The 15296-nt window shown below is 36.2% G+C and overlaps 1 protein-coding gene across 2 annotated transcripts in view; it reads left to right on the top strand.

The window, feature by feature from the left end:
- The window catches only part of UBR1 (ubiquitin protein ligase E3 component n-recognin 1), a 158461-nt gene that overhangs the window by 96768 nt on the left and 46397 nt on the right, over positions 1-15296 (top strand). For both annotated transcript variants that reach the window (XM_061430916.1, XM_061430917.1), the window contains exons 31-37: positions 1221-1314; positions 2079-2228; positions 6350-6447; positions 9041-9134; positions 10436-10584; positions 13020-13075; positions 14089-14185. In XM_061430916.1, coding sequence (XP_061286900.1) covers positions 1221-1314; positions 2079-2228; positions 6350-6447; positions 9041-9134; positions 10436-10584; positions 13020-13075; positions 14089-14185 — 738 coding nt within the window. The remainder of the gene's footprint in view (positions 1-1220; positions 1315-2078; positions 2229-6349; positions 6448-9040; positions 9135-10435; positions 10585-13019; positions 13076-14088; positions 14186-15296) is intronic.

Raw genomic sequence — 15296 nt, 5'->3', positions numbered from 1 at the left:
TTTTAAACTTTACATAATTGTATTAGTTTTGCCAAATATCAAAATGAATCCACCACAGGCATACATGTGTTCCCCATCCTGAACCCTCCTCCCTCCTCCCTCCCCACACCATCCCTCTGGGTCGTCCCAGTGCACCAGCCCCAAGCATCCAGTATCGCGCATCGAACCTGGACTGGCAACTCGTTTCTTACATGATATTCTACATGTTTCACTGTCACTCTCCCAAATCTTCCCACCCTCTTCCTCTCCCACAGAGTCCATAAGACTGTTCTATACATCAGTGTCTCTTTTGCTATCTCGTACACCAGGTTATTGTTACCATCTTTCTAAATTCCATATATATGCATTAGTATACTGTATTTATGTTTTTCCTTCTGGCTTACTTCACTCTGTATAATAGGCTCCAGTTTCATCCACCTCATTAGAACTGATTCAAATGTATTCTTTTTAATGGCTGAGTAATACTCCATTGTGTATATGTACCATAGCTTTCTTATCCATTCATCTGCTGATGGACATCTAGGTTGCTTCCATGTCCTGGCCAGTATAAACAGTGCTGCGATGAACATTGTGCTTTATTTTTTAAATACCTTTGAAATAATAAAAATGATAGAAAAGGCTAATGTTTTTTTTTTTTTAATTAAAAGGATCTTTTGTTATTTCGAAGCCGTTGGAAAATACAAGGAAGCAATCATTTTAGTGTATTACCATATTTATACCACAGTTGTGAAAAAAAGGCTAACATTATGAACACTCACTGTGTGCCACTGATTTATACTCACTCATTAAGTGCTTTATGTGTATTCACTCACTTATTCCTCACAACAGCACTATGATCTAGGTATCAATATTTGCTCCATTTACCGATGAAGAAATTGTGCTTGAATCATAGAATATCACTTCAACAACCAAGATAGTGCAACTTGAAACCTAATGAAACCAAAATAAGGCAACTTGAAACTTAATGTTAAGATAAAAATGTACATTATGAATAGTGGTTGTCATTAATCCACACTAATCATACCTGAAGTCTAGCTTTATGTTTTCCTCTTTTTACTTAACTATTATGAATATATATCCTGCTACCCTGATATTCTTGAACATTCTTAAGAGAGTTTATGATTAGAATGTTAGAAGTGAAAACCTCTTTTTTGTTTGGTTTCTTTTTGTCATTGTGGAACAGATGAATATATACCTTATATTTTGTCTTTTTGTATCAGAAACCATAGACCCACTTTTCATGGATGCAGACTTGGCATATGGAACTTACACAGGGAGCTGTGGTCACGTAATGCATGCAGTGTGCTGGCAGAAGTAAGTTGTCCTTCTGACATTTTCTTGAAAGAAGCTAGGAATATTGAAGTTATCTAAAGGCCACAAAAAGGCATGTTTTCTCATATCTTCTTTTCTTCTTAGTTGAATAATTGAAGCAGTTTTAATTATTAATTTTGTTTGCATGATACTCATTATAGTATCACCCTTTGAAATTGGTATGTAAAATTATCAACTTAAAATTTTCACTGTACTTTCTTTCCCAAAGGAATTAGTCTTTCTTGATCAGTATTTGTATAAAAAGTAGTTATCTTTATAAAAATCTGATTCCCCTTAAAACATACAGTGAAAAATACCTCTGAGATAGAATAGGACATGAAATTCTAGTTATATGTCTGGAAGAGATAAAAATGCAGAAATATTTTTCTTGGGAAATATTTTATATCAGGTTTACCTTTTGGCATCAGATTAAAATACATAATTTTCCTATGATTGCACTTACTACTTCGCTTGGTCATTGGAAACAGAGGGACATAGTGTCTGTATTGTATATCTCCATGCTGTTGAGGCAGGAGACAGGTTTATCAATATAATTCAGTAAAACTATTTTAAATTTGTTTCTGCCCTGATGTGTCCTCCAGTTTACCCCCAAAAGAATAGGCATGCTATTTCTTCTGTAATTTGTGTATTTTTGCATGTAGATTCTAAAGATGTATATTGGGGCAAAAATTCCAGATTTTTTCACTTGGATTAGAGCAAAGATACCTGTGTAGTTTTGAATGGACCTGTGTCTTGGAATTTTGCAGGTATTTTGAAGCTGTACAGCTGAGCTCTCAGCAGCGCATACATGTTGATCTTTTCGACTTGGAGAGTGGAGAGTATCTTTGCCCTCTATGCAAGTCTCTGTGCAATACTGTGATCCCCATTATTCCTTTGCAACATCAAAAGATAAGCAGGTATATTTAAATTAATGTTTTGGTTAATTTTCTTTTAAGTTGTCGTTAATGTTTTTCATTGTGACTGTTTTGATTAGATTATGAGTTTTTCTTTCTTTTTTCTTTTAAATTAAAGTAACATACTAATCGATTTTATTACTTGGATTCAACTTTAAAAATATGATAAAAGCCCTAATTTTTTATTTCTAAAAGAACTGGAATGTTTATTTACTTGTGTACATGTTTTGCATCTTTCTTCTAATAACCATAAAAGCAATAGAACTTTGCTGTCTATCTTAGCGCTCACAGAAGGAAAAAAGTTGCAAAGAATATCTATTCCTTTCTTAGAGTACTTTGCCAGCATTAGAGTTGCTATTTGGAGTTTGGTTACTCTTCAGATCTTTGTATTATTATTTTTATTCTATCTTCTAAAGACCCAAATGCTGTAGTTGTAGAGATATGGACAAAATGTTAACTATAAATGTAAATGAAAACAATATGTTCATCTATGAATAGTTTTTTGGTATTCAGAATAAGTTTTTAAACTTTTATATTCTGACCATCTGTGAATGGAATTTAACAGCAAATAACTATTAGTTTTTTATGACAGCTAGAACATTTAATTGTTTATTTCAATATTCTCACGATTCTACGTGATGATAACAGTACTATTAATATTTATTATTGTTGCTATTAGTTTTTTTTAACTCAATGAATTTGTAGTAATGACAGATATTAGTTTTTCTCAAGAAAATTATTTTATTGATAAAACACTTAACGTGAAAGGAGTTAAAGGTGGTAGGCTTGGCAGTTAGGGCCAGTAAGTAGTTCAGTTCAGTTCAGTTTAGTCAGTTCAGTCGCTCAGTCATGTCCGACTCTTTGCGATCCCATGAATCACAGCGCGCCAGACCTCCCTGTCCATCACCAACTCCAGGAGTTCACTCAGACTCACGTCCATCGAGTCAGTAATGCCATCCAGCCATCTCATCCTCTGTCGTCCCCTTCTCCTCCTGCCCCCAATCCCTCCCAGCATCAGAGTCTTTTCCCATGAGTCAACTCTTTGCATGAGATGGCCAAAGTACTGGAGTTTCAGCTTTAGCATCATTCCTTCCAAAGAAATCCCAGGGCTGATCTCCTTCAGAATGGGCTGGTTGGATCTCCTTGCAGTCCAAGGGACTTTCAAGAGTCTTCTCCAACACCACAGTTCAAAAGCATCAATTCTTCGGTGCTCAGCTTTTTTCATAGTCCAACTCTCACATCCATACATAACCACTGGAAAAACCATAGCCTTGACTAGATGGACTTTTGTTGGCAAAGTAATGTCTCTGCTTTTCAATATGCTATCTAGGTTGGTCATAACTTTTCTTCCAAGGAGTAAGCGTCTTTTAATTGTTTGGCTGTAATCACCATCTGCAGTGATTTTGGAGCCCCCCAAAATAGTCTGACACTGTTTCCACTGTTTCTTCATCTATTTCCCATGAAGTGATGGGACTGGATGCCATGATCTTCGTTTTCTGAATGTTGAGCTTTAAGCCAACTTTTTCACTCTCCTCTTTCACCTTCATCAAGAGGCTTTTTAGTTCCTCTTCACTTTCTGCCATAATGGTGGTGTCATCTGCATATCTGAGGTTACTGATATTTCTCCGGGCAGTCTTGATTCCAGCTTGTGCTTCTTCCAGCCCAGCGTTTCTCATGATGTACTCTGCATAGAAGTTAAGTAAGCAGGGTGACAATATACAGCCTTGACAGTAGTTGCTCTGTCTCTACTATTCCATGTCATTGGAAAACATAATTTTGAATTGTCTTCTACTTAGTATACTAGGACATAGAATGTCATCTTTTATGAAGAAGGTGTCATCAGAAAGATTTATCTTTTATTTGTTGACTACCATGTTGTAAGCATTCTATGCTGTATGTTTTTTTTTTACTCTTAATATAGTCTAATGAAGTAGGTACTATTATTCCCATTTAAAGATGAGGAATTGGAGACTGTGAGTGGTTTTCACTTGTCCCAAGACAGACCAAGGATTTGAACCTAGACCTGACTCTAAAGCCTCACCTAACTATACACAGGTTGGCTAGTGGTAAAGAACTCACCTGTCAATGCAGGAGACCTGGGTCTGATCCCTAGGTCTGATCCCTGGGTCCGATCCCTGGGTCAGAAAGATCTCCTGGAGAAGGAAATGGCAACCCACTCCAGTATTCTTGTGTGGGAAGTCCTATGAACAAAGAAGTCTGGTGGGCTACAATCCATGGGGTCACAAAGAGTTGGACATTACTTAGTGACTAAACAGCAGCAATAACCACAACCATAAACAAAAATAAATCATAATAAAATAAAGGAACAACTTCTTGTTACTCTCTGCAAGCCTATTTTACACAGTGGTTTCCCAAGAATTATTAACATGTAAATTATTCTCTAACGAATATTCAGCACTTTCTTTCCTTGATATCTTTAAGAATAGGATGTCTCAGGGCTGCTGCTGCTAAGTCGCTTCAGTCGTGCCCGACTCTGTGCGACCCCATAGATGGCAGCCCACCAGGCTCCCCCATCCCTGGGATTCTCCAGGCAAGAACACTGGAGTGGGCAATCCTTTCTAACAATTTTAATCTGTAGTAACAGTTTTGTTACTTAGGATCTGAAAAATATAATTATACGTAACATTTTTATTAGGCATTTGAACTTACCTGTATAGTAGGAATATATTTGCCTCTTTTGTTAGAAAGTCATTGTGAGTATAACCTGAATCCCATGGACAGAGGAGCCTGGCAGGCTATAGTCCATGGGGTCGCAAGAGTCGGACATGACTTAGCAACTAAACCACCACCAAGATACTAAAGTTAAGGGCATATAAAAACTTTATCAAAGCTAATAATAAGCTAGCATTTTTAAAGAAAATTGATTATAATAAATCAGAGTATACTTTCATTTCTGAAAACTGAAAAAATTCTTAGGTCAAATTTGTACCCAGAGATAAGAATTTTGGCACAGTTCATTGTATATTTTAACTTCACTTAAAACTATCCTTTAAGTAAACAAATTTCTCCTTTTTCTTCTTTTTAATAACACCGTTTCTGGTCTGCCTTTGTTGTTAGTTTGGATCAAGCTCCTGTGCAATGGAATTTGTATTACAGAGAAGAGAAACCAACGATAAACATATAAATATGGAGTATTGAGTACTGAGAAATAGTGTGAAAGACTAAATTAGAATCATAAAGAGCCAGAGGACAGACCAGTGCATGAGGTTCTTTATAGACCAAGTCAGCAGGGAGCTCCTCTCTGAGATAGTAACATTTGTTCTATGTCACCAGTTCTATTCTCTGAGAGAGACACCAGTTCTGTTCTCTGAAAGAAGAGAATTCTAAGCACAGGCAACACTGAGAGCAAAGACCCTGAAGTAGGAACATATCAGCATGATGGAGACATAGCAAGAAGGCAGCAAGTTCAAGGCACAGTAAGAAGGCAGTATGCTTGGGATGGAGCAAGCAAGGAACCAGATCCTAAAAGGTCTTATGAGCCAAGATTGGAAATTAGAACTGTGTTTTATGTGTTTTATGTGGAAAACCATTGGAATGTTTTGGATAGGGAAGTGATATGATATGATTTACATTTTTAAAATCTTCCTGGCTGTTGTTTGATGAATACATAGATAATAAAGAAACACCATCGTGGAAGCAGGAAGAACAGTCTACTGAAGCAGTCCAGGTGAGGAATAACGTAACTTGAATTAGGGTAATCATGAAGGAGATAGAAAGAAGTGACCAATTTGGGATATATTTAGCAAGTAAAACCTAAGACTAGCTGATAGATTAGAATGTGGGGTTTGAGGGACTCATATATATCAGTGATGACACCTAGTTTTTGACTTGAGCAGCTGAAAGGGTGATTTCACTTACTGACATTTATCTATTGCTTCCAGGAAATGGGAGTGAGGGTGTTATCTTATTCTTTGTACTTTAAAATTTCTCCTCCCTCCCAAAACTGCATTTTTAGACATGTGTGTTTCTATGACCTAGGAAGCTAATCTGGAGGAGTTTGACTTTTTCATACAATTATTTATCCACAGAAAGACCCTACAAATTGAGCTTTTCAGTTTGACCTGTGCCAATGGCTTTAATAACTTTCAAATATCAATTTTCAGCGAGAATACAGAACCTCTTGCTCAACTTTTGACCCTGGAACGATGGATACAGACTGTTCTGGCCAGAATAACAGGTTATAATATGAAACATGCTAAAGGTTTGCTTAAAATTATTTTATATTTAGCTGCGTGAGATTTAAGTGTCAGAATCTTTATTTTTTAAAGTACTTTTTGCTCTAAAATATGGTTTGCAAATACAGATTCATTAAATATTAGAAAATAGAGATTTCCTTAGGCCAAGGGGAGGAAGTACAAATCTGAGGAATGTTTAGTATAAGCAGTGAGTTTCCTGGGGGTTTTTGTCCCTTCTTTATTCCCCAGTTTTGACCCCGGCATAGCCTGAGACACAGAACTATGCGGTGGACATGAACAGTAAAAAACCCAGAAGAGATGCCATCTTTCTAGCCAGAGAACTTGAGAAAAAGCTCCTCAGAAGCTGGAGAGTGTAAAGGGAATTCCTGTTGCACGTGTTTTTGTTTTGTTTTTTTCTGTTTTGGCTCTTTCCCAAGGCCATCTCCAGTCATGGAACTGCACTGCCGTGGTGGCCACATAGACATCTAAATTCCCAAGAGAAAATCAGTCTTACTGGCCAAAAGAACTGGGAGAAATGGGACCACTGTGTTCCAAAAACTGCAGGGTGAATCCTCTTTTCTTTTTTTAATTCCCAGTTAGGTGTTTTTGTTTTGTTTTATTTTTTATTTTATTTATTTTTTTTATTTTAATTTATTTTTTTGGTCATACTACTAAGCATGTGGGATCCTAGTTACTTGACCAGAGATCAAACCTGTGCCCCCTGCATTGGAAGTGTGGAGTCTTAGCCATTTCTTTCCCTCACAGCTTCATCCCAAGATTAACTCCAGTCTTGTGAATCTGCATGACAGCACAGGGGACTATAAAGCTGAAAGAAATTGATCATTTTGACTAGAGGAAAGGGTAAACAAGGGACCCTTGCAGCTAGAGAGAATAGGGGTAAATCCCAGAGAGGAGAGTGCTATGAAAAGGAATCTCCTACTTTTGAGACCAACACAGGTCCAGAGCTCACCTCCAGCCTACACAGGTGCAGAACAGGCCCAAAGAAGGGTAAAAACAGCTTTGAGACTGAAACTACATTAAACCACCACTCAAGTCCCAGTCTAAGTTCTGAGTAGTACATGTACTAGCAGACTCAAACAGTTTAACAAAGGCTCTGAAAACTAACATTGGAACCACTCACAGAGTGAAACAAAACTTATGGAACCTAATTGGGTTGGTTGCCTACTAGAACAACAACAAAAAAGGTACATTTTTCCAGAGAATGTTAATGCAGGCCTTTTTTTTAATGGATATTCAAAATATCCAAGACCCTGATGCTGGGAAAGATTGAAGGCAGAAGAAGAAGAGGACAGCAGAGGATGAGATGGTTGGATGGCATCACCAACTTGATGGACATGAGTTTGAGCAGGCTCCTGGTGCTGGTGATGGACAGGGAAGCCTGGCATGCTACATTCCGTGGGGTCACAAAGAGTTGGACATGACTGAGTTACTGAAATGAACTGAACTGAATCCAAAATTACACAAGGTACAGAGAACCAGGAGGATCTGACCAACTCTCAAGGAAGAAACAATCAATCAAGTTCCAATCCTGAGATGTTTAAATGTTGAACTTTTCAGACAAAAAGTTTAAAGCAGGTTTGTAATCATGAAACATGAATTAAAGATGAAGACTCATGGAAGTGAATGGAAAGACAGAAGTTCTTAGCAGAGGGGAAAAAATACATATGTAGAAAAAGGACCAAATGGAGATAACAGAATTGAAAGAATACTATATGAAAAAAAAAAATTTAACTGCGCTCAGTAGTAGAATGGAGATGGTGAGATAAGAGTCAGTGAATTTGAAATTAGATAAGGGAAATTATGCAATGAAGAATTGACAGCAAAGTGATGGAGAAAAACATATAGCCTTAGGGACATATGGACTCTTCTTTTGTTCCCTTTAACCCAACGTTTTGTGTCATTGAAGTCCTGAAAAGAAAAATGATGGTACTGAAAAAATATTTGAAGAAATTATAACTGGAAACTTTACAAATTGGTAGAAAGACTTAGATTTATAAATTTAAGCTCAGTGAACCTCCAAAAGATAAACTTAAAAGCATACCTAGATAAGTCATACCCAAACTTCTGGAAACCAAAGATGAAGAATCTCAAGAACCACCGGAAGAAAACTAACTCATTGCACTTATGGGAATGACAGTCTTAATTTTGATGAGGTTTAGTATTCACCCAAGGTCTTAGTAATAGTCACTAGCAGAGCTAGGATTCAGACCCAGGCAGCTTGGCTCCAGATCCTGTGCTCTTATTCACTAAAGTACTATGCATTCACTAATTTCTAAATAGAAATATAGAGGGACAGTTACTGATGTGGAAGATATATATGATCTATTAATGAGAAATCAAGATATACAACGGTGCTAGAGTTATTATCCTTTTAAGAAAAAAAAATCTACATGTGTAACATTTATATGGAGAATAGAAAAATATCACCCTCATGCTATCTGATTATCTGGGTGGAAATATTTTGAATGGTTATTTATTGCTTATTAGCATTATCCAAATTTTCTAAAGTGATTGTATGTAATTTACAAAAGCTTTAAAAAGTATGTGTCACACTGAACTCCCATGATTGTTTTTTTCTTTTTCCTTTTAATTTGTAAGGAGAAAACCCAACAATTCCAGTCCTGTTTGATCAAGGAATGGGTGATTCTACTCTTGAGTTCCATTCTATTCTGAGTTATGGAGTTCAGTCTTCGTAAGTATCTAAACAAGAGAAGTTTGTAAATGGTTGTGAAAATAAGAGTGAAGAACAATTCTTCCTTCCTTCCTTCTTGCTTTATTTGTGAAAGTGTTTTGTTTATCCCATTTTTATCTTGTTGCCATCTCCCTAGAGTTTTATTTGTACTGATATTAAGTGATTTGAGATAGAATAATATGTATTTAATATGTGTTAAGACAAACCATGCCTATAATTATTTTTAACCAACAAAAATGCTATTTTTATATATTTCCACCTATAGGAAGAGCAGAATTTAAGAGACTTAAGTTAAAGTCACATCTGACTTGCTCTGTGACTTATGAAAAGTTTCAGGTCACTCCACCCCCACTGCAATTCATATTCTCGTTTGTAAGATTGAGACAGTGGTCTCCTAATTTACCTCATACAGTTATCGAAAAGATATTTATGTGAAGACGCTTTGAAAAATATAATGTATCCAAATCAGATACTATTATTTAATGAATAATATGAGGTTCATTTTTCTAGTTGTGATCCTTGTTTACATTGTATATCCCGTCACTAATGAAAACACTTGTTACAAAGCAAAAGAGACACTGATGTATAGATCAGTCTTATGGACTCTGTGGGAGAAGGAGAGGGTGGGGAGATTTGGGAGAATAGCAATGAAACGTGTATAATATCAAGTATGAAACGAGTCGCCAGTCCAGGTACGATACACGATACTGGATGCTTGGGGCTGGTGCACTGGGATGACCCAGAGGGAGGGTATGGGGAGGGAGGAGGGAGGAGGGTTCAGGATGGGGAACACAGGTATACCTGTGGCGGATTCATTTCGATATTTGGCAAAACTAATACAATATTGTAAAGTTTAAAAATAAAATAAAAAAAAAACAAAGAAGTTCATGAAACCAGGAATTATCATTGCTAGTACATGGATTATTATATATACACACAGACACATATACACCCCTATCAGCACAAAAGTACTTCTTGGTCCCTTTTCATATACTGAAATATATATCAGATATGTTTCCTCTGATTTTTAATCCTGTCTCTAACCTGTTCTTAATTTGGACCTCGACCCTTTCTGCTGTGATCATTTACTGCATCTTTTACAAGAAATTATCTGGGTCATTACCATTTTGTCAGATACATTTTTCTACCCATAGGAGTTACAGTTCTGCTTTCACCATTTTTTTCTTAATGAATAAACCTTCAAAAGAAGTTAAATTCTTGCTTCAGTACCTAAGTGGACTTCTCAGTAGGTAGCCCCTTTTAATAAATCCTTATTTAAATTTTTACTGTTTTATTTTTAGGTTAAATTATTCTAATAGCATCAAGGAAATGGTCCTTCTCTTTGCCACAACAATTTATAGAATTGGATTGAAAGTGCCTCCTGATGAAACGGATCCTCGAATCCCCATGATGACCTGGAGCACATGTGCTTTTACTATCCAGGCAATTGGTAAAGCCTATAAGAAAACTGGTTTGGAGCTTTTATAGAAACAGAATTAACATTGACTGATCAAAAATTATTCCTTTTTTCCCACCCTAATGGCCTGGAATACTTTGACTTAAGGACTCTTGGTATATCGGTAGATTAGGTGGCATGATGCCATTTAGTTTGAGGATATTTTGTTTTGAACTCTTTTAACTACAAAAATGGGCATACATAACAGAAAACTAAATATACTTGAACAGCATGAAGCAAGCTGTATTTAAAAGGTGGCAATATAACAATGAAAGATATGAGAAAAAGCAAAGGAAGGAGAATCAACCCAGAAATATCCAGTAATTTTTATTTCTTTTACACTTTGAGAGAAAAAAGAAAAGTAAACCAAACCATCTAAAAAATTACCAGGAAAGAGAAAGGAAGACTGAGGTGGTCAGGAGAAAGAGATTAACAGCAAGAAACCTTCCAAATCTGAAGGGAAGCCTACTGTTAGATTCTCTGCCGTGGTGAAAGCTTCTTAGAGAAAAGTGTATCAAATCAACATGTTATACACCTTGCATTTACATGGTCTTATCTCTCATTAAATCTAGGGGAAATGAAGCAGTGAAGAATCACTCAGATTTTTAAAATAATATATTTGCTTATGATAGTCACAAGATAAGAGTACTACATGAAAAACACTTAAGAGTTGTAATTCTTTCAGACTCATTTCCCAGTATTTTTTGGAAGTTGTTTTTAATGGTTCTCCCCCATTTTCCTCATTTAAATAAAGTTTTATAAAATGACACTATCTCATGATTTGAATTAAGTAGCACAAAGCTACTTCTTTCACAGACCCTTTCTGCATGCCAGCATTAGTCTCTGTGAACAGATTTTAGGAGTCATTTCCAAACCTGTCAGACTTCAATTGTGGGTAAAAAAATAAATACACAAGTTTATATTTACTGTCATTAAATAAAAGGAGAAAAGGGGAAAATGAGGTTTAAACAGAATCTGAACAATTTGATATGAAATGTTAAGCATTCTTTTGGAGTCATGATCTATTAAATACCTGCAGATTGCCAGTAAAGGTACCTTTACACTTGACTATTTGGGGAACACAAGCATTAGGAATTGGAGATTTTTATTTAGGTATTGAACATTTTCAGAAGTGACAGTTTTGTCATAGAATGGATGAGAAGTTCATTGGAGAATAGGATTGATTTTTCGTATGTGTTTCTGTAACATAGTCATTGGAAATTATTTGATTAATAGAGTGTTACATTGTTTTCACTACAGGGCTTTTTCCATCCAGTGGATATAAGGCTGTGCTTTATTCCTAGCACATAAACAGCTAACTTATCTCACTCCCCATGGGTGTGGAGAGACATATGCAGGATGTGTTGGCATAGTTATGAAAAACAGTTGAGGAATCAAAACAGAGGGTCTTTTATTGCTGTCCATTCAAAAATGGAAAAGGAAAATAGGAAATAAGCCACCCAGCTTCATAGATGTGTTTGCTGCCAAAGATCAGTGAAAATAAGTGATTCAGTAATAAATACCCTAGCCAACAAGGCAGAATGTATTTCTGAGCTCATGGGTTTTTTTGTATTTTCAAAAAATACGTTGTTCACCTTGTTCTATCCTATAAACCTAATTCTTTTTTAATAGTACTTAACAATAAAGCTATTTACATGTGTTTTATGTATTTTTTTAACAAAATAGGTTGCAACTATATTTTTAAAATTAGTGTTGTTTTTTTTTACAGAGGACGACAAATACTGTATGTTTTCATTCATATGTGCTATCTAAAATATGAAACAAATGAACCAATATAGTGAAACAGACTCACAAAGGACAAACTAGTGGTTACCAGAGGGGAGAGTGGTAGGGTAGGAGCAAAATAGGTGAAGGAGATGAAGAGGTAAAGACTACTAGATGTAACATTATTATAAGGAAATAATATAATACTTACAAGGAAGTATATTTAAAGTTCAAGGAAGTAATATAAAGCACAGGAATATAGTCAGTATTTTATAATAACTTTGTATGGAGTATAATCTGTAAAAGCATCCAATTACTATAAACCTGAAACTAATATAATATTGTAAGTCAACTATACTTCAATTAAAATTGTTTTTTCTTTTTGCATAGAAGAGATGTTAAAAGGAGGATAAATGAAGCAGAATGCTTTGTTTTTCCCAAGTGTTCTTTATAGATTGCTCCAGGGGCTTTATTATTTATAAAAACAATTTGTCCATGGTCTACATTGCCTCTGTAGTGTCCTCTCACTCAAAAATGTGGAAATCTTGGCATAGACTTAAACATGAAATTTTGAAGGGGAAAAGTGCAAAGCACTTTTCTATTTGGTCAAAAATAGAATTAAAGAACATCTGATAGATAGAAACCAAGTATACAATTGTAGCAGTATTCAAAATTTATTGCTTTTCTTTTTTTTGCTCTTTGAGAAAACCTGTTGGGAGATGAAGGAAAACCTTTGTTTGGAGCACTTCAAAATAGACAGGTATGTATACACATGGTGTATTTTTTTAGGGAGTCCTCAGTACATTTACCATTTAAAAAAATCTTTATTCACTTCTTTTTCTGTAAAAGCAGAATTCTGTTTTGGTTTTTCTAAAGCTACTTCAAACTCATAGGAGATGGAAAGGCCAACATTATACACTTTGGAGAGTTTATTCAATCTTGGTGGTTAAATGTAATTCACAGAAACATTTCTGGTGATACTTGGTTACTTTTTATCCCCCTCTCCATTTATTTCCAGATCAGAACCCTAATGTCTCCTATATTTTCCTTCTCACTAATTTTGCATCATCATGTAACATTAAGTATTAATGCTGGCTTAACTCCAGATAAATCTTCATACTGAACTCCAGAATAAAACTAAGCCATAACTCCTTCATGGGCAGATTCTGATTCTATGTAACTGTACTCCTGCCTCAGGCCTAAGCCTTATAACGTTGGGGACCCTGCAAACAGTACTTAAGAAGTATGCTCAGTAGCCCTGTGAAAACAAACTGGGCAACTGAGGATTCCCTGGACCACTCACCTAGCCATTTTCCTCTTATTTTCTGACAGCTGGCCCAGGGGACTTGGAGTCTATGATGTGCTTCTGAGTTCCCATCCTTCCATCTTGGAAGCAGAAGATTTGTTCCCTGAATTCAGTGATTTTCTGCCATCATTTTAGAATTTCTACAAAGACATGTATTTGCACAGGCCTGAACAGAATGATGTAGGCCAGACATTTAAGAGAATGACTCTGAGGGAAATGAGTCCTTAAATGAGACGGAGATGATTGTATCTTTAATACTTCTTTGTCATGGGAAAATCTATTACAGAATTCAGTGAGGTCATAAAACTTTTTAGAAGTATTAAAAATATTGTAACTAAATTTGCAGTCATGTTAAGTATATAGTAAGTTTACACTAGTTCTTACAGAGTAGGATTGGTTTATACAGTGAATGACTTAGGTCTTTCATCTTCACTTATCTTTTTATCTTCCCTTCTCTTACAATCTAGCATAATGGTCTAAAAGCATTAATGCAGTTTGCCATTGCACAAAGGATTACCTGTTCTCAGGTCCTGATACAGAAACATCTGATTCGTCTTCTATCAGGTAGAGTCTTTTCTGAATTATTATGTTATTTGCATGTCTTTTCCAATTGCATTTCTGGCAGTGTATTAGGAAACAACACACTACACTAATGTAAGACACTCATTACCACAACCTTACAAAAGAAAAAAAAAGAAAACAAAATACATGGTTGCCCTCTAATACCTGCAATCTTATTTTTAAAACCAAGTGTTTTCCAAATATTGTCAACTTGTATCCCTTATACCCACCCAAGGGCTTTTTGCACCAACATCCACAATCACTGATATCCTTAGTATTAACTACTAGTCTCTTGAGAAACCTGTATGCAGGTCAGGAAGCAACAGTTAGAACTGGCCATGGAACAACAGACTGGTTCCAAATAGGAAAAGGAGTACGTCGAGGCTGTATATTGTCACCCTGTTTATTTAACTTCTGTGCAGAATACTTCATGAGAAACGCTGGGCTGGAAGAAGCACAAGCTGAAATCAAGATTGCCGGGAGAAATATCAATAACCTTAGATATGCACTAGACACCACCCTAATGGCAGAAAGTGAAGAGGAACTAAAAAGCCTCTTGATGAAAGTGAAAGAGGAGAGTGAAAAAGTTGGCTTAAAGCTCAACATTCAGAAAACGAAGATCATGACATCTGGTCCGATCACTTCATGGGAAATAGATGGGGAAACAGTGGAAACAGTGTCAGACTTTATTTTTTTGGGCTCCAAAATCACTGCAGATGGTGATTGCAGCCATGAAATTAAAAGACTCTTACTCCTGGGAAGGAAAGTTATGACCAACCTAGATAACATAGTAAAAAGCAGAGACATTACTTTGCCAACAAAGGTCCGTCTAGTCAAGGCTATGGTTTTTCCAGTGGTCATGTATGGATGTGAGAGTGGGACTGTGAAGAAAGCTGAGCGCCAAAGAATTGATGCTTTTGAACTGTGGTGTTGGAGAAGACTCTTGAAAGTCCCTTCTACTGCAAGGAGATCCAACCAGTCCATCCTAAGGGAGATCAGTCCTGGGATGCTAAAGCTGAAACTCCAGTACTTTGGCCTCCTCATGGGAAGAGTTGACTCATTGGAAAAGACCCTGATGCTGGGAGGGATTGGGGGCAGGAGGAGAAGGGGACTA

This window comes from Bos javanicus, chromosome 10 (genome assembly GCF_032452875.1).
Source record: "Bos javanicus breed banteng chromosome 10, ARS-OSU_banteng_1.0, whole genome shotgun sequence".
Classification (NCBI taxonomy): Eukaryota; Metazoa; Chordata; class Mammalia; order Artiodactyla; family Bovidae; genus Bos; species Bos javanicus.
The sequence above is the reverse complement of the archived record's forward strand: the minus strand, read 5'-3'. Positions and strand labels throughout refer to the sequence as shown.